The sequence below is a fragment of the Muntiacus reevesi genome, chromosome 19 (genome assembly GCF_963930625.1).
Source record: "Muntiacus reevesi chromosome 19, mMunRee1.1, whole genome shotgun sequence".
NCBI lineage: Eukaryota > Metazoa > Chordata > Mammalia > Artiodactyla > Cervidae > Muntiacus > Muntiacus reevesi.
Window position 1 is genome coordinate 476,538 of NC_089267.1, and position 25,900 is coordinate 502,437.

At 39.1% G+C, this 25,900-nt stretch overlaps 1 protein-coding gene and 1 non-coding gene across 2 annotated transcripts in view; both read left to right on the plus strand.

The window, feature by feature from the left end:
* LOC136150939 (exocyst complex component 1-like) overlaps nucleotides 1–25,247 on the plus strand; it is a 48,148-nt gene extending 22,901 nt beyond the window's left edge. Inside the window, 9 exon segments of the mRNA XM_065911829.1 lie at nucleotides 1,896–2,059; nucleotides 2,629–2,736; nucleotides 11,927–12,003; nucleotides 12,522–12,750; nucleotides 16,297–16,480; nucleotides 18,720–18,835; nucleotides 18,837–18,920; nucleotides 21,335–21,529; nucleotides 23,987–25,247. Of these exon segments, the coding sequence (XP_065767901.1) occupies nucleotides 1,896–2,059; nucleotides 2,629–2,736; nucleotides 11,927–12,003; nucleotides 12,522–12,750; nucleotides 16,297–16,480; nucleotides 18,720–18,835; nucleotides 18,837–18,920; nucleotides 21,335–21,529; nucleotides 23,987–24,139 (1,310 nt within the window). The 3' untranslated portion in view covers nucleotides 24,140–25,247.
* On the plus strand, nucleotides 16,667–16,739 carry TRNAG-CCC (transfer RNA glycine (anticodon CCC)). Its single transcript has one exon. It is a non-coding gene; the product is annotated as a tRNA-Gly (tRNA).
* Nucleotides 25,248–25,900: the final 653 nt, after the last annotated feature.

A 25,900-nucleotide genomic window follows, 5' to 3' on the forward strand; every position in this document is an offset into this window, starting at 1 on the left:
CACTCATAATTTTTTTTATCAGAGGGAGTATAAAATTATTTAGTACAGTGGAGATTCCTTCCAAGAGCTTTCAGTGAATACAGGATTGTTAATGCATTTAATGTATAAATGTGCAAGTTCTTTCTATTAAATTTTCACTGTATTAAATTATTTACTTGAACTCTGTTTTCTTCAGAAATCAGAACTTGGAAGTGTAGTCTTTAAATTTAAGTACATCAGCTTAGGAGACTTAAAAGTGTGGGGGAGGTTTACACATGTAGATATTTTTACCTGAATATTTGCATTAAATAGTACATTAAAAGACTAGTAAAGGTTTTTCTGTCATGTAATTTCTCAAGCAGTAGCTGACCAACTAAACATATGTTGCCTCTCTCGTTGCTTGGTGCTCCTGGTTCTTTGCATGTGTCTTTTCAACTAGAGCTTTAACTTCCTCTTGTGCGCGGTTTGTGCAGATTGCAGCTTGCTAACTTGTCTTTGTCTGTGACGCTTGCAGCCTAACCCGTCGCAGCCACACTGCCTGGAAAGGCAGTGCTGTCAGACGGGAAGCCGAGAGTGGGCGTGCTCAGCGTGTCAGCAGGTGCTCTCAGTGCGTGTGTGTGTCTAGGAGCCAGTCGTTCATCCTGGAGAAGCTGCGCCAGAAACACTGCTTGCTCTGGGTTGCCAGGGCTTGGCCAGAAAGAAAACCAACAGAAAGGAAGTGGGATGGCTGCATCCAAGAAATGTGTGGCATGGTTAAACATGTATGGTGGGTAGTCAGAAACTTATAAAAAGTCTTAACCGTTATACTTTTGTTTTCAGGCTGTGTTTAGAAACTATAAAATTTCTTGTACGTATGGTCAGATTTTGCATAATGAAACCAAAGTTTGTCTCTAACTAACTGTACATCATATTTGTTGTTGTTATTTTTTACTTTACATATACAAATATGATTTGTATATCATATTTTTTATCACTTATTTTATTATTTGTCCCTTCTGACCATCAGTGAATAATACAGGTTTAGCTGAGAAATAGTCAAGAAGAATAAAAATGTTTTACTGTTTAAATTTAATTCTGAATAGAAACATCACATTTTCTTGTAAAAATAGAATCCTTTAATAGTTTGGTGTATGTAGGATATTGTGCAGACATATTGTTCTCATTTTTCCTCATAGCTATGATAGATACCTATGTTTATACCTAAACTCAGATGTCCCATATTAATATAGTTAACTATGTATGTGTTATGTTAGTTGTATTTTAAATACAACAAATATTCAGGGTTTTGTTTTTGTTGTTAGTTTTTCTCTTTTCGTTTTGTTTAGTTTTTAAAAGAACTTTAATCAATTCACTTGCTGAAAAAACAGGAATGTCTGAGTTCAGGAATGTATTAAGTTGAGTCATGTGTAATTGACGTTTTTAGTAGGACAAGATTAATTGAGTGTTGGTAGTTTCATTTGGTTCAGCCTAATATGTTGATTCAATGTAGAGGCAAATAATATTGGAATATGGCAGTTTTTTTCTAGAAATACAATCATTATGTTAGCTAGTATTCTAGGGGGTCAGTGACTTTCATCCATAGTCATGTCTTCTGAGTGGAAAAGAACTCCTCATCTACTTTTGAAAAATCATCAGACAACTGTGATGAGACTGGGCAGGGCACAGTGTGATCTCTAAGATCCCTTTCAGTCTTATTCTGTGATTCTGTATGATTTCACCTGTCTTTACATAGGCTCAGAAGTAGAACACAAATCTTAATGAAAGAGGAAGACACTCTACATCCTCTTCATGTGGCAGAGTTGTGCCCTAACCCATATGAGCCCCAGAAGAGCAGGACAGCAGAAGGGAGCCCTGATGGATGCCATGAACCTTTCATTCGTGAAGGTCACAGCTTTTAAAGGTTTATCATTTCCCAGGTCTTCACGGGAGTTCCGGGAAATTAACCGGGTCTACTTCCAGTCTAAATAAGCTCAGTGTTCAGAGCTCCGGGAACCACCGGTCTCAGTCATCTTCCTTGCTGGACATGGGAAACATGTCGGCCTCTGATCTCGATGTCGCCGACAGAGCCAGGTTTGATAAGGTAAGATAAAATGACGCATGTTTCTTAAACATTACTGTCAGTTTTCTAGCACCAGTTTGTTACTGCTTTAATTGTGTTCAAAGATTTGGGCTCTATTGACTCTTTTAATTAACCGTGTCTTACTTTCCATTTCTGAATCTAAAAAAAAAATAATAATAACTGGTCAAATGGCAACTGAAATGTGATTCATCAATTAAATGACATAACAGCTTTATTAAAATTTGTTATAAATCATAAAGAGCTTGCATTGTCAATCCAGTTATTTGAGTGACTACAAAGAGGAAACAACTTTTATGAAGCTAAATTGTTTAAATAAAGTTTTATCACTCTGTTCCTCTTTCCAGATTCCAAGTGAGTAATTGTTGTCAGTTTTGTTTTAGGTATGTTCTGACCCTGTTATGCCTCATCAATACTGCATTGTCTTGTCAATCTTGGAAGTATTTGTTTGGGGGATTCTATTAAGATTATAGATAAAGCTTCCCTGGTTGCTGCAGAAAAGTGATTAAATGTGGAATGTTATTTTAAGCGTTTTGTTCAGTTCTTTGTAGAATCATTTTGGTTTTCTTCAGATCTTTGAACAGGTACTGAGTGAACTGGAGCCCCTGTGTCTGGCAGAACAAGACTTCATAAGTAAATTTTTCAAACTACAGCGACATCAGAGTATGCCTGGAACTGTGGTATGGGTGACATTTATTTACTAGCTCATATTTGTGATCTATATCATAATTAGCCTAATCATTATGTTGTCATAATTTCAATATCAGAACAGAAAGAATTTACATTGTAAGGATTTTTTAAGTAATTTTTATCATATAAGATAATAAAAAAAAGGATAGTGTTTGGGCATCTAATCTAATATTCTAGACTATCTTAGGCCTAAACATTCTCCAAATTGATGAGTGGGGGAAATGTCTGAGTTTACTTGGCAAAAAATATTTTTAAAAAGCAAATTTATTGTTTTAGTGATCAAGAAAAAGTAAATAGAATTAAAAAATTACAATGATGTTTTAATGTATATTTGTTGTTATTTAGTCACTAAGTCGTGTCTGACTCTTTGCAACCCCGTGGACTGTAGCCCACCAGGTTTCTCTCTCCATGGGATTCCCCAGGCAAGAATACTGGAGTGGATTGCCAGTTCCTTCACCAGGGGATCTTCCCAACCCAGGGATTGAACCCGTGGCTCCTGCATTGGCAGGCAGATTTCTTTCCTGCTGAGCCACCAGGGAAGCCCCCATGGTCTTAAAAAATAAATGAAAGCAAGCAAGAGAAAAATGGAGAGCCTCAAATCAGAATCTTTCTTATGGCTTTCTTACTATGAGACTGAGAGAGTAACAGGCGGGAAGGCCAGGGGTCTCCAAATGGAGGAATGAGGCTGTAAGTGCCAGACATTTTTATCTCTCCTAACCGGCAGAAAAGAACAAACCAGCGATCTGTTTTTCCTTCTCTATACAAAATTAAAAGGAGGTTTCTCCTAACATTCTGTGTGGCCATGACACCTGGTCTCACCTAAAGCTAACTACTCCCAAACCTTGAGTTAACCAATACATTTCTTTTTCGTATGGAAATGTTGTCTTAAGCTATGTTAATGAACCCCAGACTCCATCTTCAAGTTGGTTCCGCCAAAGGGCCTAACTTACTTGTTCAGGTGTTGTTCCCCTAATCTATGTAAACGAAACTATTTGTTGGTACAAGGTGCAAGTCAATAGTTTTATGGCCTGGGATGAATTATCTGGTGCCATTCTAGATTTTATGACATTCCTTTCTTTTCATTAACAGACTGTGAGTGACTATATACCATACAGCTAAAGACTAGGAGGGGGGTACTCTTTTGCCCCCTTCTGATGCCTATGTCAGAAGCTTTCTCTATCTCCTTTATACTTTAATAAAACTTTATTACACAAAAGCTCTGAGCGATCCAGCCTCGTCTCTGGCCCCGGATTGAATTCGTCTCCTCCGGAGGCCAAGAATCCCGCGTCTTATCGTTCAGCAACAACCTTTCATCTTGAGGGCTCGTCCGGGATCCTTCAGGACAAGGTAAGGATGCTTGGAGCTCTACTTCTTTGTTCTCCTAGCGAACACGTTTTCCGCTGTTCTTTACTAACTCTAAGGTGTGCTTGTGTGAATGAATGAAAGGCCCTGCTCTGCGCTTCCTCGGCGACCTCATAAGGCTTATGGCAGAAACTTGTCGGGGGTTTATACCGACCTGCCAATGCCAAGAGGCAACCAGTGTCCCCTTTGGGAGCCGACCAGAAACGGGCAAAGCATGTGGACCGAACTCTTTTTTCTCGGTCAAACTTTTCGGTCTCTGACCATTTCATAACTCCTTGGGAATTAAAAGTACTAACCTTATCTCTCGGATCTTAGGCTTTCAAGAGACTTGTAACCTATGTTGCTACTCTACTGTGGTCTAGGTCTCAAACTTGGATTGGTAGTTAGGAAGCGCCTAGCCTCGCTAGGCATGGAAAGTTTGGAAGCTAGATGGAGCTCTAACTCCCAGAGCATCTCTGATGTTAAAGGTTACTTGGATTGGAACTGCAATGGTTTTTTTCTTTTGGTAACACTGGCTCTTACTGGAGCAGAGGAGGCTCTTATACCGGTGTGGTGACTCTTGGAAGGAACATCTCAGTTTCATGTTTGTATCAGTCTTATTGTGGTCAGGAATATACTCCGGGTCGTGCACAGGCACTCAGGTGACGAATGTGTCCCCCAGAGGTCTTGGCTTGGGAGGCATTCCGGAAGGTTACTCTGATTGCACCCTGGGTGGCATCAGAGGCAAGTGAGGTGAAGAGCTGGACGTCAGTCAGGGATGCCATCAGGTCTACCCTGGGTGCATCCCCACCCCGTCTCGGTGGTAGAACCGGGAGGGACGAGTGTGACGCCTGCGTCGGTAAGGGACAGACTAAGTCCGACCAGGAAGGAAAAGCTTTTGGTGTAATGTCTGTCTACACCCCCATCTAGAGCAGGGAGGGACGCCTCCGGTAGAAAAATGGCGCTGGTCGCTTTTTTTCTCTCTTACAGATGGGAGCTAACAATTCCAGCCTCACTCCTTTGAACTGTATCCTGCAAAACTGGGATAGATGTGATCCCCAGGGCTTAAAGAAGACACACCTGGTCTTCCTATGTGATACTGCATGGCCGCGGTACCCACTGGAGGATGGCGAACGGTGGCCAGTTGGAGGGTCTCTTAAGTATAATACTGTTTTACAATTAAAACAGTTCTGTAAAAAGCAAGGGAATTGGGTAGAAGTAGTGTATATTAGAGTGTATTAGAGCTTTTAAAGGTGTTACTCTGCATTATGACCTTACTTGGAAGGATGTGATGTATATCTTGGGACAAACGTTGACTGCCGACTCAAAGCCTCGAGTTTTGGGTAAAGCGGTTGCTTATGGAGATGAATGGCTTGGTAATGAATCAGTGGGAAAGAGGGAGGACGAGATGACTGCCCTCCCCACTGGGAGTCAGGCGGTCCCAGCTACAGAACCAGACTGGGACTCTAACACTGCTAAAGGAAGATGGGATCAGAGTCATTTTGTCAGATGTATTCTTGAAGGACTCAGGCAGGCGCGTTCTAAGCCTTTAAACTATGGCAAACTGGCAGACATAGAACAAGAAGAGAAGGAAGCTCCTGGTAAATTCCTAGACAGACTGAGAGAAGCCCTTCGCAGATTCACTGAGATTGATCCCGAAAGTGAAGAGGGGAAAGTGATCTTAAAGGATAGATTTCTCACTCAGTCGGCTCCAGATATTCGCCGTAAGTTATCAAAACGGGCGTATGGACCAAATCAGTCTGTAGATAATCTGTTACAACTGGCTCAGACAGTCTATTATGGTAGGGAATATGAGGAAAAGAAAGAAAGGCAGAGAAAGACGAAGGAAAAGGCGGAAGCCCTCGCAATGGCTATGAAAACCGTTCTTAAACAGCCTGAGAAAAATGCCCAGAGGGACCCAGGTGAAAAGGGATGGGCTTGCTATGGCTGTGGAAAGGAGGGGCATCTCAAGCGGGATTGCCCTCAGGCGTCTGAGCCGCCCCCGGCTCCATGTCCGGTCTGCAAGGGACCACACTGGAGGAGAGACTGCCCCCAGAGGTGTAGGTCTCAGGGGTCTGACTCTCAAGACAATCAGGACTGAAGGTGCCCGGGGGTCCCCACACAAGCTCCCGTCCTAATTACACCTGAGGAACCCCGGGTATTGATAACGGTGGGAGGCCAATCCGTCAATTTCCTTTTAGATACTGGGGCAACTTACTCCGTGCTTACTGAAGCCCGTGGCCCACTTTCTTCCCGATCCGCTTCCGTAATGGGACTGTCTGGACGAGCCAAAAGGTATTACTTCAGTTATTCTCTATCGTGCAACTGGGATTCTGTGCTATTTTCACACGAGTTTCTTATCGTGCCAGAATCACCCTCACCCCTTTTGGGGAGAGATATACTGAGCAAGGTCCATGCCTCTGTTTTCATGAATATGGAGCCCTCCCTTTCTCTCCCTTTAGTTGAAGAAAATGTGAATCCTAGAGTATGGGCTGATGGAAAATCTGTGGGTCGAGCACAAAATGCTATTCCTGTAGTTGTCAAGCTCCAAAGACCCACACTTATTCCCACATAAGAAGCAGTATCCACTGAAACCTGAAGTTAAGGAAGGGTTAAAACCCATCATTGAAAATTTAAAGGAGCAGGGACTATTAGTTCCCTGTAACAGTCCATGCAACACTCCTATTTTGGGTGTAAAAAAATCAAATGATAAGTGGAGATTAGTTCAAGATTTACGAATAATAAATGAGGCTGTGGTTCCTTTACACCCCGTGGTGCCTAATCCTTATACGCTACTGTCTGAAATTCCTGAACGAGCCAAATATTTTTCAGTAATTGATTTAAAAGATGCCTTCTCTTCAGTGCCTTTGGCAGAGGAAAGTCAATTTCTATTTGCCTTTGAAGACCCTACTCAGCCAGCTTCTCAGTTAACCTGGACAGTTTTGCCCCAGGGATTTCGTGACAGTCCCCACTTATTTGGACAAAGTTTGTCACGGGATCTACAAAACTTTAATAGCTCTAAAGCAGTAGTGTTACAATATGTAGATGATATTTTGCTCTGTGCTGAGACAGAGGAAGCTTGTTCACGAGCCTCAGAAGATTTCTTAAACTTTCTGGCAGGCTGCGGTTAAAAGGCATCAAGAGAAAAGGCTCAGCTTTGTCAACAATCTGTTAGATATCTGGGCCTAATCATATCAGAAGGGACTAGGGCCATAGGCCCCGAGAGAATTAAACCTATACTAAACCATCCCCTACCTATGACTTTAAGGCAATTGAGAGGATTTTTGGGAATCACAGGCTACTGTCGTATTTGGATTCCGGGTTATGGAGAACTTGCCCGGCCTTTATATAAACTTATAGCTGAAACTCAGCAGGCCCAAACTGACAAACTGGTTTGGTCTCCAGATACTCAAAAGGCTTTTAAGGTTCTTCAGACTGCTCTCCTGCAAGCTCCAGCTTTGAGTTTGCCCACAGGGTCAGAATTTAACTTGTTTGTCACTGAAAGGAAAGGTATGGCCTTGGGAGTTTTGACACAACCCCGGGGGCCTCACCAGCTACCTATTGCTTATCTAAGCAAAGAATTAGATGTAATTGCACGTGGGTGGCCCCACTGCCTAAGAGTAATTGGGGCAGCTGCTTTATTAGCACCTGAAGCTTTAAAAATAATTACTGGACGAAACCTTACTGTACTGACTTCTCATGATGTGAGTGGAATCTTAAATTCTAAGGTTAACATTTGGATGACAGACAGTAGGCTTCTTAAATATCAGTCACTGTTGTTAGAAGGACCAGTAACTAAGCTTTAAGTTTGTAGAAATTTAAATCCTGCTACTTTCCTTCCTGAGAAGGAAGATGAAACACCTGATCACGATTGTTCCCAATTTCTAACTTTAAACTATGCAGCTCGGGAAGATCTAATGGATACCCCATTAGACAATCCTGACATGGAAATATTTACAGATGGCAGTTCTTTTGTTCGGGATGGAAAGCGTAAAGCAGGTTATGCTGTGGTGACGGCTGAACAGGTTTTAGAAGCAAAATCTCTCCCCCAGGAAACCAGCGCCCAGTTAGCGGAGCTTGTGGCTCTGACCCGAGCTCTAGAGTTAAGCAAAGGGCAGCGAGTAAATGTCTACACTGATTCTAAGTATGCTTATTTGACTTTGCATGCTCATGCTGCAGTATGGAAAGAAAGACAGTTTCAAACAGCAACAGGGGAACCTATTAAGCATTTCAGAGAGATCCAGAGACTTTTAACTGCTATCTATTGTCCTAAAGAAGTAGCGGTTATGCATTGCAAAGGGCACAGCAGGGATGGGAGTAAAGTAGCCACCGGTAACCTGTTAGCAGACTCTCAAGCCAAAAAAGCGGCACTTTATGAAACCCCCTCCCTACAGACGCCTTTGATATGGACAGGTCCTGTAGAACAAGAAAAACCACAATATACTGAGGAAGAATTAAAAAGATATGAGAAAAGAGGAGCAAAGATTACTGATAAAGGATGGTTACAGTCCGAGGATGGACGATTAATAATTCCTGAAAATGCTCAGTGGAAAATTCTTAAGGGTTTACATCAGAGTTTTCATTTGGGTGTAGAAAGTACTTGCCAGATGACTTCTCGTTTGTTTGAAGGTAAAAATATAATGAAAACTTTTAAAAACATTATCAAACGGTGTGAGGTTTGTCAGAAAAATAACCCAAAGACGGAAAGGCTAGCAAAATCTGGATTACAACGAAAGGGAAAGTATCCTGGAGAGGACTGGGAAATTGATTTTACTCATATGCCAAAACCTAATGGATATTCTTGCTTACAAGTTTGGGTGGATACTTTTACTGGATGGATTGAGGCGTTCCCCTGTCGTAGTGAACAAGCTAAGGAAGTTATAAAGATTTTAATCCATGAAATCATCCCCAGGTTTGGGCTGCCACGGAGCCTTCAGAGTGACAATGGCTCCGCCTTTAAAGCTGCTGTAACTCAGGGGGTGTCTAAAGCTCTAGGAATAGAGTATCACTCACACTGTTCCTGGAGACCCCAATCCTCAGGAAAGGTTGAAAAAGCTAATGACATTATCAAAAGACATCTGCGCAAATTAACTCAAGAAACCCATAGCTTTAATGAGGGCTGGAACTGCCCCCAAAAAGGAGGGACTGTCCCCCTTTGAATGTATTTATGGAAGGCCTTTCTTACGCACAGACATTGTTATAGATCCTGAAGCCTTAGAGCTAACTAATTATGTAACTCAGCTCTCAGCTTTTCAACAGGCATTAACAGAACTCCGGGAGACGACTCCTGACCCAGCCTCTGAATCCAGCAAGCCTCTATTTGAGCCAGGAACCGAGGTCCTCACAAAAACATTGGGATCTGGGGGCTCATCCCTCGAGCCCCTCTGGGAAGGCCCTTACCAGGTTATTCTTTCTTCTCCCACAGCTGTCAAAGTGCCAGGAATTGATTCTTGGGTACATCACACTCGAGTCAAGAGGTGGCACCCTGACCAGAACTAAGTGATGTCATTTTTTGTTTTTACTTTCTATGCTCTGACTTTGTATGTTTCAGATGGGCCTGATAATCTATGTGAGCCTACTTCTGCTGACTCCAGAAATCCTGAGTCTGCCCTTTGATCCTCAAGACAGTGCCTTCCTGTCCTGGGCTCACTCCTATGCTGCATTCCACAATCGGTCTAACTGTTGGGTCTGCGGAGCACTCCCCTCTTCATCAGTGGAAGGCTTCCCATGGTGGACATCTCCACTTCAAGGAAAAGACTTTCTCCAAGTCTGCGAATACCTTCGACAACAATCACATGTGATGCCTCTTCTTCGTCTGATGACATCTAACAACCCTAGAATGAACTGGTGTAATACTCTGTACCTTAACTATGGACATAATGTGACTTTTAATTTTGATTATACACTGTCTCAGTTTAATCACTATTTTGCTGCACAAGGAGGAACTTGTGCCATCATTCATACTCAATGCTGTACATATATACCTGATATGAGCACTAATGTTACTCATTTTACTAAACACATGAACAAGATGATTGGGGCCATGGATACTCCTGAAGCCTCAATCGCCTCACTTTGGGAGACATTAACTAGTTCCCCATGGTGGAAAACTATCTTAATTACAATAATTCTGATTGTTTTGTTTTTGCTCTTTGCTCCCTGCATCTGTAACTGTGTAACTGGATTTGTTTCTAGTCGCATGAAAGCTTTTAAGTTACAAATGGTTGCTCAAACTCCTGCTATCACTGCAGCTTCTTCCGATTACTATTTGGGGCCCCTGGATCAGACATCCTCACTATGAGGATTAGGAGAATATGTTGCCTCACCAATTTAGGGACAACGCCCCTTGTCAGCTCAGAAGCAGTTATGGAATGAAAACGACGCCCCTTTTCCCTAGGCAACATAATTCTCCTAAAAGAAAAGGGGGGAATGAGAGAGTAACAGGCAGGAAGGCCAGGGGTCTCCAAATGGAGGTATGAGACTGTAAGTGCCAGACATTTTTATCTCTCTTAACCGGCAGAAAAGAACAAACCAGCGATCTGTTTTTCCTTCTCTATACAAAATTAAAAGGAGGTTTCTCCTAACATTCTGTGTGGCCATGACACCTGGTCTCACCTAAAGCTAACTACTCCCAAACCTTGAGTTAACCAATACATTTCTTTTTCGTATGGAAATGTTGTCTTAAGCTATGTTAATGAACCCCAGACTCCATCTTCAAGTTGGTTCCGCCAAAGGGCCTAACTTACTTGTTCAGGTATTGTTCCCCTAATCTATGTAAACGAAACTATTTGTTGGTACAAGGTGCAAGTCAATAGTTTTATGGCCTGGGATGAATTATCTGGTGCCATTCTAGATTTTATGACATTCCTTTCTTTTCATTAACGGACTGTGAGTGACTATATACCATACAGCTAAAGACTAGGAGGGGGGTACTCTTTTGCCCCCTTCTGATGCCTATGTCAGAAGCTTTCTCTATCTCCTTTATACTTTAATAAAACTTTATTACACAAAAGCTCTGAGCGATCCAGCCTCGTCTCTGGCCCCGAATTGAATTCGTCTCCTCCGGAGGCCAAGAATCCCGCGTCTTATCGTTCAGCAACAACCTTTCAAGACCATAAACTAATTATTTAATCCCTACTTTTCCTCATCTATGTAATGGGTATAATAATGCCTATTGAACATGGCTCTCTGGTGGCATAAATGTAAGAAAATAAAATGAGCCATTTGCTAGAGTATTTTAAAGAACTTAAAAACACAATGCAAATCGAGTGATTTTTTTAAAATTAAGATGATCTTTAAAAGAACTAGCATATAAAAACAGTGCTCAAAATTAAGTCTTTCAGATGGTTAGGGGGTTTGTTCTTGTAGATGGTAATTGCTAGTAAATTTGTTAGTTTCTGTAAGAACTTCTGACAGCATTTTTTATGCTCAAGTTTTATTAGGATGATTAGTTTTATTAGAATGATTTTAATTTTCAAAATTCTCCCTTGAACATGTCCCTAGATATTTTCAGCTTTTTATTAAATTGTCCCCTCGTTCCTGCACTCCCTCTGAGTCTCCTCTACCTTTCTCTCCCGCCCCACCCCCCCTAAATGTGCTCAGAAGCAAACACAGCTTCTCATTCTCAGATAAAATCTGAAAACAAAGCTTCTCCTGAACATTCTGAAGCAACATGTTAAATTATATAATTTCATTGATAATACTACCTTTAAAAATCATTATTTCTCATCATACATTCTCTCCTAAGAATTTGGAGACTGAGCAGGCTATTGCTATATAAACTAAACTCTTCAATTTGTTAGCCTTTTATTATGTGAAGTATCTGAATAATTTTTGCAGACTGAAGCAGAGGACACAGATGGAGGAACTTTGTCACAGCAACATAATGCTGGCCCACCGCTGCCTGTTTCATCTGAGTATGTGTTTGTTACTATCTGTTGTTTATTGTGAAAAAAAAAGTAAACTTTCAATTGAGCAGGAAGGAATGCTGCCCAGTGAGGAGTCCAGATTACTGTCCATAGCTGACAACACTCAGAGCACCGATCTGTGTGCCCAGTGTGTTACAGAGCTTCTCAATGAAGTAAACTTGGTCCCCTTTATGGCTCTTTGGCTTTTCTTTGCTCTTGTAATCACACAAAGGCAGTCAATTTTGATGTTTGCTGGTAGGAAGTTGCATTTGAATTGTAGTGTATTTCTCAGAAATCACAAAGCACATTTCAGGACCCAGTTCTACAAAGGACGTTATTTTGAGTGATAAAAATGCAACCTCAAAAAAATATGTTTATGTTGGAAACCACTCTAGAATAATTAACTATTTGGACAGTGTTAGTTGATATATCAAATTTTAGTCATTTGTGTATACCGAGTGGATTAAAGTTAAAGGTAAATGCACCTGAAGCTTGTACTAACTATTCTGTTTTGTATTTCTGAACAGGAAAGATATGATCCGCCAGATGATAATTAAAATATTTCGCTGCATTGAGCCAGAACTGAACAACTTGATTGCATTAGGAGACAAAATCGATAGCTTTAACTCCCTTGACATGCTAGTCAAAATGAGTCGCCATGTGTGGACTGCACAGAACGTGGACCCCGCTTCTTTTCTGAGCACTACACTGGGAAATGTTTTGGTGACTGTCAAAAGGAACTTTGACAAATGTATTGTAAGTTGGGTATTTTTTTTTTCAGTAACTTAGAACTCTTAACCATTGCAGAGTATCTGTGTGTGTGTGTGTGTGTGTGTCTCTGTGTGTGTGTGTGTGTGTGTGTGTTTCAAAGACTTCTGGCTTCCCACCAGGGGACCTACTGTTCCTGTCCCCACGCCTTGCAGCAGGGTATTGGCTGCAGTGTCCAGGAGCAGGCTAGTGCCAAGTTGTGTCCCGTCTACACTGTGAACCATGGCCAGTCCTGGAGTGGCTGACACAGAGGCAGCAGCGATTACACCCGAGATCCACTAAGTAACTGAAATCCCAGGTGACCAATTAGTGACCATAGATTTAATGAAGCAACTGAAACTTGAATTTATTGTTTTTCTTCTTTTAATATATCACAATAGGGTAATTAATATTTGGGTTATTTTAATTGATTAAAGTATTTTTTTCAGTTCAATAGCTTTAATCATATTGCTTTAAGAATAAATTGTTCTTATGACAACTTTTGGTAGTTATCATTTTTCTCCTAATAGGGAAAAAAATCATTAACTTTATTTTTTCTGTTAGGTTTTGGTAAGCTTATAGATATGAAGAGGATTGGGCCAGGTTCTAAAAAGAGTTTCATTTTATGAATATATTTAGTATTAATATGTAAAAATAGGTATTTATCATCTGAATTATTCTACTATGTAACCTCTAAGTTAAATCCAGTGCTTGAATAGCCATAGAATAATGAGTGAGTGAAAGTCACTCAGTCATGTTTGAGTCTTTGTGACCCCATGGTCTGTAGTTTGCCAGACTCCTCTGTCCATGGAATTATCCAGACAAGAATACTGGAGTGGGTAGCCATTCCCTCCAGGGGATCTTCCCAACCCAGGGATCGAACCCAGGTCTCTCGCTTTGCAGGCAGATTCTTTACCGGCTGAGCCACCAGGGAAGCCCATAGAATAATGAGAGAATAATAAAAATATTAAGGGTGATTAAAATCCACTTCATCTTTTATACTTTTTAAAAATAATGCTTACTGATTTCTGAAAGTTTAAAAGCCATCCGTAGAAACGTAAATGTCACCTCAACAGACTTGTTAACCCTCCTTCCCCACCAAATGATTGCACTGGCATTTGAAATATTATGAAATTTGGCCACTTATCCTCTTCCCTGCCCAGCTTTCTTCAGAAGTGATGATAAACCTGTAAGGTCTGATTGTAAGCTGATTGCCAAAAAGAAAATAAAGAATTACTAAAGTCTAAGATAATGAGTCCTATGTGACATAGAATAAGAATAGCTAGAACATTAACCATGAGAACACTGTACATTTTTAGAATATGAAGATTTTCTTGCTCTTATCAGTGAATAAAGCTAGTATATAAAACTTTAATATAATACCTCTCAATCCAGTTGAATGTAATTGTTAGAAGTGTAAGATATAATAGTGTCAGGGAGATGTAGACATGGGTTCAAATGAAGTGCTTAGCACATTGCCTGGTACAGAATAAGAGCTTGTAACTAATTGCTTGTAATGGTGATGATGATGATGATGATGATGACAGTAATGAAAGTGAAAGTAAAGTCGCTTAGTCGTGACCGACTCTCTGCGACCCCATGGACTGTAGCCTACCATGCTCCTCCGTCCATGGGATTTTCCAGGCCAGAGTACTGGAGTGGGTTGCCATTTCCTTCTCCAGGGGATCATCCCGACCCAGGGATCGAACCCAGGTTTCCCACATTGTAGGCAGATGCTTTACCATCTGAGTCACCAGGGAACAATAGTGGTAATTAGTAATAGTTTGCTGAAGAATGTTCGTGTTCCTCTCAAAACTGGGAAGTGAAGAAATTTAGTTAAATTAACCTAGACAAAGGTATAAAGTCGTGTTTTTTCCCTAAATTGCATGTATTTCTAAAAGATGGACCTTGTCACTAAAGGGAAGAGGATGGTTCCTTCTGTTGGTTATCATCAATCTGTTTCTTAATTTAAATCAAGTCTTTTCACAGTGTCGTCAGTTGTGTGTGCTCAGTAAGTGTTACATGTTTTTGGTACTTGGGACAAGATCTGGACCTAAAGCATACCTCGAAAGAGTAGTGAATGGTTCTCTGTGTATTGAGCCAAAGAATGAATGTCAGACAACTGCAGAAAGTGGAATAGATGGTATCTGAGTTTAGTACTTTCATCTGGTGGCCAAGCCCAAAGTGTTCTTCAAGGAACGGGGCTAAAAAGATTAGCCTGCCAAGAACTAGGGATAAAATTAGAAACATATCAAGTACTACCAAGCTGGACACTGCACTCCAGTACATTTCTTACCTGCATTTACTTTGCTTTTCAGGATTCCTCACACTACAGTGATGTGGTCTTGTACCCTTTAACCTTTGAAAATGGTATGATCTGGGTGTCTCTGCCTCATTGTATAGTCTTGCCTTCTTTGTCATAGATTAATTAACCGTATAAGGATGGGTTTATTCCTGGGCGCTCTGTTCTGTTAATGTACATGTCTGTTTTTGTACCAGTACCATATTGTTTGATGACTGTAACTTTGTAGTATAGTTTGAAATCAGGGAGCATAATACCTCTGATTTTGTTCTTCTTTCTTGAGCTTGCTTTGGCATTACGATCTTTTGTGTTTCCATACAGGTTTTAGAATGATTTGTCCAATTTGGATTCCTTTTATTTATTTTTCCTGTCTGATTGCTATGTCTAGGACTTCCAATACCATATTGAACAAAAGAACGGTTACTTTTCTAATCTCTACATGTCATATGGTTTTCAGGTTATACCCCCAGAATCTCAGCACAATGAAATTTTAGGTAGGAGTTGAAAATGACTCAACACTTTGGCAATGTACTTCTTACTGGGAATAGAACTAGATCCCCTGGAAGTACACAGAATCATAATTGATTATTTTGAACCAAAGTGTCTATATTCTGTCTATTTGTCTATTTGTTACTTTGTATCCATCTTACACAAGTACTTTGCTATACTGATTTAGAGTGAATGACTAATAGGTACATGGAAAACTATATAATGCAAATCCACAGTAGAAGTACCTGTTCTCCTCTGTGCTCATACCCCCAAAACATAGAACTTCTCTATCCAAACAAATTTTAGGCTGATGAGATTTGGAAATGGTTGTGGTTCTCAACTTGACTATATAGACACCAACCAGAAATAATCTTGAGAGATCCTGTGTGTGCTCTGGTATCTGCTCTGCCCCAAAGTGGGCAATCATTATATACTTACCTTTTATAAATGATAGAAGTGTTCATTGGTTGTTTTTACTTGAAACAAAGACCTGAGGTTCACAAGCTTTGAGTGCATTTTGTTTTGAATAATTTGGATTTTTTCCCTTGATTTTAGTTCCTTCAATGATATCTATGTACTTTTTAATCTCTAGAAATAGTTTTTCATAGTTATCCATATTGTGTTAATCTTTGATTAGTAAATGTCCGAAATGTTCTAGGTATTAAATTACATCATGCCTTTGTGGTATATATATTTACTTTTAATTGTACGTTGTTTCTAAGTTGCTTAGCTATTTTTCTCCCTTGCTTTCTGCCTAACTTTAGAGTAACCAAATAAGGCAAATGGAAGAAGTAAAGATCTCAAAGAAGAGTAAAGTAGGAATTCTCCCGTTTGTTGCTGAATTTGAAGAATTTGCTGGACTCGCAGAATCAATCTTTAAAAATGCTGAGTGTCGTGGAGATCTAGATAAAGCATATACTAAACTTATCAGAGGAGTATTTGTTAATGGTAAACTTTTGTTACATTATGAAGAAGTTTTTGGTGGTGGTTTTCCTTATTTCTGGTGTTTTTGGTCAGTTGTTTTCATTATTTCTGATTAAGTTAGAAGTTGGGAGACAGATGTGTTCATTATTTTCCATAGTCTCTAGTCTTTTTTAAGTTTTCTGAAATTAAAGATTTCTTAAATTTGGGACTTCTCTGGTGGTCCAGTGGCTAAGACTCCACACTCCCAATGTGGAGAACCTGGGTTCAATCCCTGGTCAGGGAACCAGATCCCACATGCAGCGATGAAGTCCTGGCACAAGTAAATAAAAATATATATATATTAAAAATAATAATAATAATAAAGATTTCTTAAATTTGAAAAACAGTGTGTAAAACCCTTTTGTATTTACCAGGAACTACTTATATTTTAGGGTTCATATGGGCTATCAGTATGCAAAGTTGAAATTCATTTTTTAAACACAAAAATGACCTTGTGGATTACATTCGCATTTTAGCAGGAGTCTTCTTGAGCTGATCAACAGTGATGTCTGTATGTGTGTGTGCTTAGTCAGTCAGTCATGTCCGACTCTTTGCAACACCATGGACTGTAGCCCACCAGGCTCCTCTGTCCATGGGATTCTCCAGGCAAGAATACTGGCACGGGTTGCCGTGCAATCAGCCAGGGGATCTTCCCAACCCCGGGATCAAACCCAGGCCTCCCACATTGCAGGTGGTTTCTTTACCATCTGAGCCACCGGGGAAGGTCAAGAATACTGCAGTGGGTAGCCTATCCCTTCTCCAGGGGATCTTCCCGAGCCAGTTACTGAATCTGGGTCTCCTGCATTGCAGGCCGATTCTTTACCAGCTGAGCTACCAGGGAAGCCCAAATTAATGCTAAAATAGTGTAATTCATCATCTAGCTATGTCAGATCACACAGTTAAGTTACAGAAACAGTGTGGATGTGTTTAATTTGAAATAAATGATCTGACTGCATCAATTCAGGAATTTTTAAAACTAAAAAAAATGACCAAAGTAGAATTATCTCAACAGTTAGAGATAATACATTTTTGGTGGAAACAGGTTTAGGGGAAAGATGATAAATTACATGATTGAATGTTTATATGGTTGATATTTCTTTTAAAATTCAAAGTAGCTTTGCTTTGTCTGATTGTAAAGTAGTATATGCTCATTACATACCCCCCAAAATCAGCACACTGACTTTAAAAATCAAGAAGAAACTAAAGGTAATTTGTAATCTCATCATACAAAGGTTAACATTTAATTTTTACCTGTGTGAACTTTTCAGTATATCTCTCTCCCTGACAGACATGCACATATTGTGTGTTCTGTAATTTGAAATGTTTCTCACACCTTACACCCTGTTTGGAACCTGCTAGACTCTGTGATTCTAGTGTCTGTCCTTGTCTCCTGATACAGATAACCGTAGTCACTTCTGATGATTACATAGAGTTCCATCTGTCATTGTTTACTTAGCAGATCTTCTGTTAACAGGCATTTGGTTTGTTTCCAGTTTTCTGTATATTTCTGTATATTGTCCAATGATTTCCCTAGGATCAGTTATTAGAAATAATTCCTGGGTCAGAAGTTTTGTGTCTGTTGAGTTTCTGCCAAATAACCACATAGAAAGATTATACCAGTTTGGTCCTTTGAGTGTTTGGTGAAAGTTTCTGTCACATCTGCCTCAAGACCCAGTATTTCTCGGTATTATCAGTCTTGTTATCCTTTGTTAACCTAGAAGGATATAATTCAGTTTTGCTTATGGTATGTTTTACTGTGTAAGAGCTTCCAAATTATATGTTAAGTTTATTCATCTTTCTCTTTATGACTTCTCAGTTTTGGGCCATTCTTAGAAAGTTCGTACTACCACAGAATTATTTCTTTAATTAGGTTTATTTTTCTTAGTACTTACAATTGCATTCATTTATTTGCCTTTGACATTTTAAGCACTTGAACAATTTAGAATTTGGTTGGCTAAAAGATGTGAAATAGGAATCCAAATTTAGCCATATATATATATATATATATATATATATATATATATATATATATATAACTGTTTTAGAATGATTTTTTATTTAGGTTTAGGTCGATCCTTCAATACAGTATGTTTTATTTGATTAAGTCCAGAAATGTGCTTACTTCTTAAAGTTATAAATGAAAAAAATCATGTAATTTTTCCATAGCTAAATGTGGTCATAGTCATACCAGGTCATCGTTACATTTTTTCCATTTTTGTTTTAGTGGAGAAAGTAGCGAACGAAAGCCAGAAGACCCCCAGGGATGTCCTCATGATGGAAAACTTCCACCATATTTTTGCAACACTTTCTCGTTTGAAAATCTCATGTCTAGAAGCTGAAAAAAAAAGAAGCCAAACAAAAAAACACAGATCACCTTCAGTCTTATGTCATATACTCTTTAGGACAACCTCTTGAAAAGCTAAATGTCAGCATATTTTCATTCAGTATTTTTTTCTTGGTTTTGAACCTGTGTTTAGATGTGAGTAACACAACAGACATTTAAATTTGCTCATTCATTGGTGGGTGCAGGAGGATAAGGAAGGATGGACTGAGATATTGAAGCTGCTCAGACACTGCTAGATGTTTTATATACATTATTTCTTTTAATTCTTGTAAACGATGATGTGGGGTAAGATAGCATTATCCTTGTTTTACAAATGAAGAAATTGGAAGTAAATAAAAAGTTATAGTAATTGACAGGTAGCAAAGCAGGGGGATTAACCATAGATTTAGCCTTTTCCATTATACCAGTCTTCCATTTCTTACCTCGTAAATGGCTAACCTTTATCCCTAGCTCAGATGAAGATTTTGAAAATTCTATCAAGATAAAAAGAAAATAAAAAATTGTTTTATTCATTGCCTTTTCTTTATCCTTCCTTTCTTGACTTGTCATTCCCCAGAGCAAATCTGATCTTTAAACATGAGAAATGGTAGTTTTAGAGAACTTTGCAACATAGTAGAAGCTTAAATGGACCCTTCTAACAAATTAGGTCCACAGTGTGATTCGTCATCTTTGTTTTGAAGTTAGAGTCAAATAAAAATTGTCTGTCTGTTGTCAGCAATTCAAATGCAGAACCAGTGCCTTGTAAACTGAAGAACAGGCAGATATTCCTTTAGGGTAAAGGGTCTGTCTCAGACCTAAAGCCTGCATGATGCGTAACTGCAACATAAAGGAACTTCCTTTGAAATCAAATTTAGAGCAGACACATTGATAAATCCTTTATTATGTAACATTGTTAGAGAAGCTCTAGCCAATGCAGTAAGACCGAAACATAAAGACATATGGAAAGAGAATCATACTGGAATGGACTGCCATTTCCTTCTCCACGGAATCCTACCACCCAGGGGTCAGATCCGGGCCTCTTGTGTCTCCTGCTGGCAGGCGGAGTCTGTGACTGCGCCACCTGGGAGGCCCTCGGGCTTACAATCACCTGTGTGTGACATGTGGGAGTTATTTCATCTTGTAAAGTAAAGTAGGTTTTTTAACCTAGTCAAGGTATATATATATATCAAAAAACAGTTTGTTTCCTATATGTTATAATAACCAATTAAAAATCTGTGTAGAAAAATAAATACATTAATTAAAATCTGTGTAGAAAAAAAATTTAAATATCTGGAACAGATTTGTCTAGAAAATTATTATTAAAAATGTAGTAATTTAATGAAGAATAAATAAATAATTGCTAAGAAAATTTTAGAGAATAGTAGAGAGGGGATTTGACTTGTCAGTATTAAATCATGTTGTGCTCAAGTAAAGACTTGCCAATATACATGTTAAAAAACCACTTACACTTAAAAGGCAGCCTGAGAAGAATATTTATAACAGTACAAGAGTCAGGATGCTAAATATAAAAGATCTTTTTAAAATCAGTCAGGAAAGCACTAGGATCCCAATATATAAATGGGTATGGGTTCTGAATGTACTTACTGAGCATATGAAAAGCAGATAAACTTCATTGCTAGCTGAAGAATATTGAAATAAAATGACAAATAAACCTTTCTTACCTTTTTTTTTTGGCTACACCACTTGGCATGTGGGATCTTAGTTCCCCATCCCCGTCCGTCCACCGGGGATCCAATCCATGCCGTCTGCATTGGAAGGGCAGAGTCTTAACCACTGGACTGCCAGGAAAGTCCCCCTTTTTCACTTTTCAAAATGACAAAGATTTTTCTTTAGTTATGATAATGCTGATGATAGTATGATAAGATTAAATAGTGTCATATACTGCTGACAGAAATATAAAGTAACTGAACTTTTCTGGGAAGCAATTTGTGTATATGAAGAGTCTTCAGAATGCTTAACAATTACACTCCTCAACTGAGGAATTATAGTCCTAGAAATTTATGCTGGACAGTCATCAAAAATGTGGGTAAATACCTATGTATGAAAGTTATTTATAGCTGTATTTATAATAGATTTTGTTTTTGATGAGTAGATTTTGCCAACTTCAAGAGAAAAAGTAAAAAATATTAAATACTTAATACTGAAGGAATGAATAAACATAGTATAGTCATTGGACGGAACATGATGCAGCCATTAAAATTTATACTTTGGGAAAAACATATCAAATATTAAATGGAAAATATAGCATACAAAATTAATCTCATTTTCATACTCACACATCAAAAGACTAGAGGGAATTCTAGTCTTTTGACAGTACTTATCTCTGAGTAGTGTGATAATAGCTGATTATTATTTTATCCTTTATATTTTCACACACCGTCTGATTTTTACACAGTGGATATATACTAGTTTATAATCAGATTTTTTTTTTTTTTTTTAATTTAAGTGGTAGTGAGAGCCGTTCTTAGCCGTTGTTTCTTTTCATTTCCTTGAAGCATTTGTTTGAAGGTGTGGAAGCTCGGGTGGCACAGGGTATAAGAGAGGAGGAAGTGAGCTATCAACTTGCGTTTAACAAGCAAGAACTCCGAAAAGTTATTAAAGAGTCTCCTGGAAAAGAAGTGAAAAAAGGTCTCGATAACCTCTACAAGAAGGTTGATAAACATTTATGTGAAGAGGAGAACTTACTTCAGGTATGCTTTAGTTCTCTTAACCTACCTAGATTGCACATCCTTTTATATATCTATTTTCCCCTAAATATTCCTCTAGAAATGCTATACATTTTCTAATTTTAGTGCAGGAGGAAAGCGCCATATAAAATGCAGACAAGATTAGTAAATTGTGAGGAAAAAAGGAATATTTATACAAGTTTATATGGCTATCTCTGTGTATTTTATATTTCTGTGGTATCATTTTGAGACATTAAGTTGTTTTGCTTTTGTTTGGGGACGGGTTTTTCATGACTTTCTGTGTTTTGTTTTAGTTTGGAAGGTAGTAAGGGAATGGAATGTGGAGTGATTGTGAGCATGGGAGCCTGGATATGGGTTCATAATCTGCCTCCAGGTAAAACTGCCTGGTTTGGAGCAAGTTAGTTCACCTCTCTGAGCCTCAGTTTCCTTATTTGAAAAGCAGAAATAATACCTGTACTCTCTAGGTGGGCACTAATATTATTGCCATTGCCATTTTATACATGTGAAAATCAGAGCTTGGAGAGGTAGAGTAATATGACCACGATCCCATAGCTAATGTATGATAGAGTCAGGTTTAAACCTCAGTTAGAGATGAGTAAGAATCACTCTTGATTTTAGCATCATGGAAGGCTTCATGAAGGAAAGCATTTATGTTAGTCTCTGGAAGTCAGATACTAACTTAACAGATAAAATAGAAGTGGCATTCCCAGTGGAAGAAATACTGTGAGCTAAAAGATGAGAAGCAAAAAGTGTAAGTAAAGCTGTTTAGTAAAATAGTCTTAAGCTGACTGTTAGGAATTTAAGGTTTGTGACATTTAGGATTTACAAGGAAAAATCCTCGAAGAAGGCACTCTTTGAACTGGCAGATAGAAGTGGTGTTCGTTCATAGTACCCACCCTCACCAGGTTGTCATGAGACTTAAATAGAATAATACGTGCATAAAGCCCTTTGCACTGTGCTGATGTGAAACAAGTCGAGTAAGTGTAGCCTATTGACAGCGCTGCCGTGTCAGTGTGTGTGTGTCAGGTTCTGCCTTGATAGTTGTCTAAGGTTTATTTTCTGATGGGACTGTTCATTTGTTTACTTTTTCTTGACTGAAGTACAGTTGATTTACAGTGTCGTATTGATTTCTGCTTATATCTGTCAGCAATTTAGTTTCCACTTCTAGACTATAGATCCCTTTGACTGCTCATGATTAGTCTGACTCATCTTGGTGTTCTCCATGTCATCAAGAAGTGTTTTGCATCCTTAATTTTAGATAAATTAAACTTTCATCTGCTGTGAAGTTTCATTTAATCCTTAGTCTTATTTCATACATAGTAGTGCATAGCCACATCTGTGTTGGCTATTGGAACAGATACAATAACAGCTGAAATGTAATAAACATTACTGTGTCAAACACTGTTCTGAGCACTTTACATACATTCACTCATTTAATCTCATTTGAACCTGTGGGGAAGGTATTATTATCACGACCCAGTTTACAGATAAGGAGGGCCTTGAGGCACAGAAGAGTGGTGTAACATACTCAAGGTCACTCGAGGAGTTACGAATCTTCCTTCAGGATGTACATTCTTAACTGTTGTTGTTCAGTCGTTCAGACGTGACTCTGTGACCCTGTGGACTGCAGCACGCCAGGCTTCCCTGTCCTTCACTCTCTCCCAGTTCAGCTCCGTCGCTCAGTCGTGTCCGACTCTTTGCGACCCCATGGACTGCCCAGAGTTTGCTCACATTCATGTCCATTGAGTCGATGATGTTACCTAACCATCTCATCCTCTGCCACCTTCTCCTCTTCCCACCTTCAATCTTTCCCAGCATCAGGGTCTTTTCCAGTGAGTCGGCTCTTCACATCAGGTGTCCAAAATATTGGAGCTTTAACTTCAGCATCAATCCTTCCAATGAATATTCAGGGTTGATTTCCTTTAGGACTGACTGGTTGGATCTCCTTGCAGTCCAAGGGACTCAAGAATCTTCCCCAGCACAGTTCGAAAGCATCAGTTTTTTGGCACTCAGCCCTCTTTATGGTCCAAGTCTCACATCTCTACATGACTACTGGAAAAACCATAGTTTTGACTCTACAGACCTTTGTCAGCAAAGTGAAGTTTTTGCTGTTTAATATGTTGTCTAGGTTTGTCATAGCTTTTCTTCCAAGGAGCAAGCATCTTTTAATTTCATGGCTGCAGTCACCATCCACAGTGATTAACTATTATGCTATCCTGCTGCTAAGTCACTTCAGTCCTGTCCGACCCTGTGCGACCCCATAGACGGCGGCCCACCAGGCTCCCCCGTCCCTGGGATCTCAAGGCAAGAACACTGGAGTGGGTTGCCATTGCCTTCTCCAATGTGTGAAAGTGAATTATGCTATCCTAAATGCTTAGAATATGTCTTGACAGTATTTCTACATTCTTGTTATGTATTGTTTCCTCTTGCAGTTTAGCAACTCTCATTTTCATTTTGTAGGTGGTGTGGCACTCCATGCAGGATGAATTCATTCGCCAGTACAAGCATTTTGAAGGTTTGATAGCTCGCTGTTATCCTGGATCTGGTGTTACAATGGAATTCACTATTCAGGACATTCTGGACTATTGCTCCAGCATTGCACAGTCCCACTAAACCTTATAAAAGAAGAAAAGATAAATGAAAAGAAACACTCTGAGTATACCAGACACTATTCAAAAATACCAAGCAACCGTTTTGAGAACTCCGACTTGAAATTTTACGTATTACTTAATGTCAGATAATTGGGTAATGTGTGCATGCTCAGTTGTGTCTGACTCTTTGCAACCCCATGGACTGTAGCCCACCAGGTTCCTCTGTCCATGGAATTTTCCACGCAAGAATACTGGAGTGGGTTGCCGTTTTCTTCTCCAAAATGGATGATGCCATACCACATATATTCAAGAGGAAAACTACCAACCAGTGTGGCAGTTTTATTCACCCAGTAGGTTGTGTACTAACTTAAAGCATTTATCTCATCATAAATGCCTTTATCATTTTTCTACGACTGAACAGAAAATTTTCCTTTATTGTCTCGCTTCTTGTATTTGAGAATGGTTATCCTATATGTAATTCATTGAGAGTTCTTCGGCTTTCAGTAATTCAGTATTGGTTGCAAATCACGTAACTACTAAAATACTGTATCGAATTTTTCCTTCTGAATAACTATTGTGTATATGGATAAGGGTCTTGTGAAGATCAGTTGTAAACTTGAATTTTGAGGATCATGTGATTCTGTGTAACAGTCTGAAATACATTTTCCAAAAAGTTGAAATGTGGTAATATTATTCTTAAATTTATCATGTGCTGTCATTTGTATGAAAGCAAGTCCTTATAGAATCAATACAGAAGAATTATTACATGTCATTTATCGTAAAACATAGTCAGTCAGTGGTACTCAGTGAGGACTGAATCACTGCCATAAAGAGACTCGTGTCCTTAATGCATAAACACAAAGACCCTGTCAGTGCAGCGGCTTCACTTTTCTGACATTTATTTTACTTTTGGTTACGTCAGGATCCTCACTGCAGCCTGTGGGCTTCTCTCTAGTTGTGGCGCTCAGGCTCAGGTCCCATGGCCTATGGGATCCCAGTTCCTGGGCTAGGGATCAACCCGCATTCCCTGCCTTGGAAGGCGGATTCTTAGCCACTAGGCTGCTGGGAAAGTCCCTCAGTACAGTTGTAATAGCAAAAAATTGCAAATAATCCAACTTTCCATTAGTAGTAGATGGATAAATTAAGGTGTATTCAATATTTGCCAATAGAGTAGTGAGAATAAGTGAATTTTATCTACAAAAATTACTGCAGATGAATACCAGGAAAATAATGTCAGGTTTAAAAAAAAAAAGTCACAGAATATATATCATATGATTCTATTAATATAAAAGTTCAAAATAAACAGTATTTAGAGTTACAAGTGTTGTATAACTGAGAAAAAGCAAGGAAATGATCATAAAATTCTAGAGTGATTAGGGAGCAGGAAGGGAAGATTATGGTATCTAGCAGGGGCAGGATTTTAAAGGTATGTTATGTTACTTAAACTGGGCAGTGGCTACATGGATTTCATTGTACTATGATACTTGATACCTTACACATACCTTATAAATCTTATTTTATATTAGCTCCACGTTTAATTTAAAAACAAAATCAAACTCATATGTGTGTGTATATTCTTTATTGACATAGGAAAAAACCTTAACATTTGTAGATGATCTGGAGACAAAGAAGATCCAAGGTTGGTTGGATTGCTCGAGGTTCAAGCCAAGTATGTTCAGAGCTGATATTCCACACAACAGTGACCTCCCTCTCCAGAATGTTACAGATATAAATATATTTAAACATCTAAAGACCAAACACTGTCTAATGTTTGTGTTAACAG